General features: G+C 57.1%; 1 protein-coding gene across 2 annotated transcripts; it reads left to right on the top strand.

The window, feature by feature from the left end:
* The first annotated feature begins 444 nt into the window (after positions 1-444).
* On the top strand, positions 445-2,650 carry RPP25L (ribonuclease P/MRP subunit p25 like). Of its 2 annotated transcripts, none has more exons than XM_086416705.1 (2): positions 445-482; positions 1,245-2,650. In XM_086416705.1, exon 2 carries the CDS (start codon positions 1,278-1,280, stop codon positions 1,767-1,769), a length of 492 nt encoding a protein of 163 aa, XP_086272831.1. In that variant the 5' UTR covers positions 445-482; positions 1,245-1,277; the 3' UTR covers positions 1,770-2,650. The 2 variants fall into 2 exon arrangements, with proteins under 2 accessions (XP_086272831.1, XP_086272830.1); XM_086416704.1 differs by having other exon boundaries at positions 445-520.
* The last annotated feature ends 396 nt before the right edge of the window (positions 2,651-3,046 follow it).

The following is a 3,046-nucleotide window of genomic DNA, read 5'->3' as shown; positions in this document are numbered from 1 at the left end:
GTGCCCACAGGGTGAGGTTAAAGTTCAGAACTCGATGATCAAGGCTCTCGCCCCCACAGTAGCCGCACCACCCGGCACCTCTAGCTCCGGTCCAAAGAGAAACCCGCCACTCTGCCTCTACTACTGCGGTGTGCTCAGCAGGTAACGCCCGCCGCGCATTGTCTAAGGGCCAACTCCTCCGCATCCTTCCGACGCGGACTTCGGACGCGGGACTCCTCTGCTGGCCGCTCCTCTCCCCCGCAGCGCTCTCTCCGCTTGCAAAGGAATGCTCCTTGCCCGGGGCATAACAGCGAAGACACCCCGCGTGCAGCGGATCCGCGTATCCGGGGCTAGCTCACTCCCCGGCGTCCGGCACCTCTCAGTTTGCGAACCCGGACTCAGGCCCCGCCCCGTCCGGCGTGCGCGGCCCCGCGGCTTCGGCGCGCTCTCGGCCCGCGCCATCTTGGCTTCAGATCGAGCGTAGGGAGTGCGCGGCCGCGGTGGTGAGAGCCGGAGCCCTGCGGGGCGGGGGCGCCTGGAGGTGCGAGGAGGAGAGGGGAGGCCGGGTGCTGGGCCTCTGCGGTGGCCAGTGGCGGTGGGGACCGCGGAGCCCGGCCTCTCGCGGCCCCGACGCCAGGGGTGGCCCGAGCAGCCGTTGGCGTCAAGCCTCTGCTTCCCAGTGTCTGAGGGACCCTAGGTTGGGGGGGATCGACCCTAGAATCTCTGGATGAGAGAGCGGTGCCCGACCCTGTCTTCGGGGTCCAGGAGTTGGGGAGGGGATCGTTTCTGTTTTTGAGGAGCTTTTGGATGAGGGCTCTTGGCTCCGTTTGGTGGAGTATGGGGTGTGGGGGGCGGGGTGGGGGGGGGTGCTTGGCCCTGATTTCTGGGAGCACGAAGTGAGGCGCCTTTGCCCTGTCGCCCTGTGGGGAGCCCAGGGTGAGGAGCACTCAGCCTTGTGCTTAGGGAGTCTTGGGTGAGGGCCTGGATCCAGTCCCCAGGAACCCCAGATGAGGAAGGTTCATTCCCAGTGCCAGGGAGCTAGAGATGGAGGGGCTTGGCCGGTGTTCAGGGTCGGTGGAGGGTTATGGCCCCGTCCAGAGGACTGGGGTACATCCCCCGCTAGGGGGAGGCAGGCATGACCCCTTGTCCTGGGGATCAGGGGTTTAAGGTCCCATTTCTGGGAAATCTGGGCGGAGCAGCGCCCTAGGGAGGCAGGGTGGGGTGGCCTGGGACACAGTGCCCACCATCCTCTGACTTCCCTGCAGCCGGGCAGCGAGGCGGACACGACAGCAGGCTGGATGGAGCACTATCGGAAAGCTGGCTCTGTGGAACTCCCCGCACCTTCCCCGATGCCCCAGCTGCCTCCTGATACCCTGGAGATGCGGGTTCGAGCCGGCAGCAAGATCCGCAACCTCTTGGGCCTGGCGCTGGAGCGGCTGGAGGGCGGCAGCGCTCGCCACGTGGTATTCTCAGGCTCTGGCCGCGCTGCAGGCAAGGCTGTCAGCTGTGCTGAGATTGTTAAACGGCGGGTACCAGGCTTGTACCAGCTTACCAAGCTGCGCTTCCTGCAGACCGAGGACAGCTGGGTGCCTACCTCACCTGACACGGGTCTGGATCCCCTCACGGTCCGCAGCCATGTGCCTGCAGTGTGGGTACTGCTGAGCCGAGACCCCCTGGACCCCAATGAGTATGGCTACCAGCCCCCTGGGGCACCCCCTGACCTCGGGCCCACACCTGCCTCCAGCTGTGGCCCTCAGCCTAGAAGAAGGGCTCGAGATACCCGGTTCTGAGGACCTGTGGGCAAGCTGTTGTCTAGACTGAGTGTCTAGGATGGCTGTACTTTTGAGAAGCCTCTAACTGCTCAAGGTCTCCAACAAAACTTGAGTTTACGAAAGTGGGCCTCCTTATCCTGCTTCCCCTTCCCTCTGGCTCCTGGAAAGGGACTTTTGTGAAGAGTGACAGGTGTGGAGTCTCTGCCGGGTTCTAGATTGCTTAAGAAGCAACATCCTAAGTCAGTGTGTAGGTCAACTTGCCACAGCATAAATAAAATACAATATTATGTAGAGAAAGAAGAAGGGTTACTTTGCCTTCTACATACAGTGCCTCTCATCTGTCTTCTGACAGAGATCCAAGGAGTGAGTTAGGAAATAAAGGCTCTGTCTGTTTGTCTGATGAACCTCTGCTTGGCCTGCTGTTGGAAGTGGGATTAAGGGAGTGGGAGTTCCTGCCCTTGACCCCCAGGAGCTCCCAGTCTAGAGACAAGAAAAGTAGGTTCAGATGGGTGCTGGGACTGAAGATGCAGCCTCAAACAGTAACCTGACTGTCTAGATCCCTGGGTAGCTGTCTGCTTCCTGTTTGGGGCTGGTTGAAGGACTCTGCATTTTTCTCCACCTGCAGCATAGAGACATACCTCATTTTGTTGCACGCAGATATTACATTTCTTACATAAGAAGTGAAGTTTTGTGGCAAGCCTGCATTGAACAAGTCTGGCAATGCCATTTTTCCAACAGTGTTCATTTCGTGTCTCTGTCACATTTTGGTAATTCTCAAAATATCTCAAACTTTAATTATTATTATATTTGTTATAGTGATCTATGATGTTACTGCTGTAACTTAGTGAAAGCTCAAATGATGGTTAGCATTTTTTAGCAATAAAATATTTTAAAATTAAGGTATGTATGTAGATTGTTTTTTAGCCACAATTCTGTCACACTCATAATAGACTACAGTATAGGGCTTCCCTGGTGGCTCAGAGGTTAAAGCCTCTGCCTCCAATGCGGGAGACCCGGGTTCGATCCCTGGGTCGGGAAGATCCCCTGGAGAAGGAAATGGTAACCCACTCCAGAATTCTTGCCTGGAGAATCCCATGGACGGAGAAACCTGGTAGGCTACAGTCCACGGGGTCACAAAGAGTCGGACACGACTGAGCGACTTCACTTCACTTCATAGGGTAAACATAACTTTTTTAAGCACTTGGAAACCAGTAAACTTCTGTGGCTCGCACTATAGAGATCTTCCTTTTATTGAGGTGGTCTGGAGCTGAACCCAAAATGTCTCTGAGGTATGC

Source organism: Bos grunniens, chromosome 8 (assembly GCF_055505025.1).
Source record: "Bos grunniens cultivar Pamir isolate PY7600 chromosome 8, Bosgru_T2T1.0, whole genome shotgun sequence".
In the NCBI taxonomy this organism is placed as follows: domain Eukaryota; kingdom Metazoa; phylum Chordata; class Mammalia; order Artiodactyla; family Bovidae; genus Bos; species Bos grunniens.
The sequence above is the reverse complement of the archived record's forward strand: the minus strand, read 5'-3'. Positions and strand labels throughout refer to the sequence as shown.

Bases quoted from the DNA above. Each gene is read 5' to 3' on its own strand.
- RPP25L (XM_086416705.1), top strand. From the start codon at position 1,278: ATGGAGCACTATCGGAAAGCTGGCTCTGTGGAACTCCCCGCACCTTCC.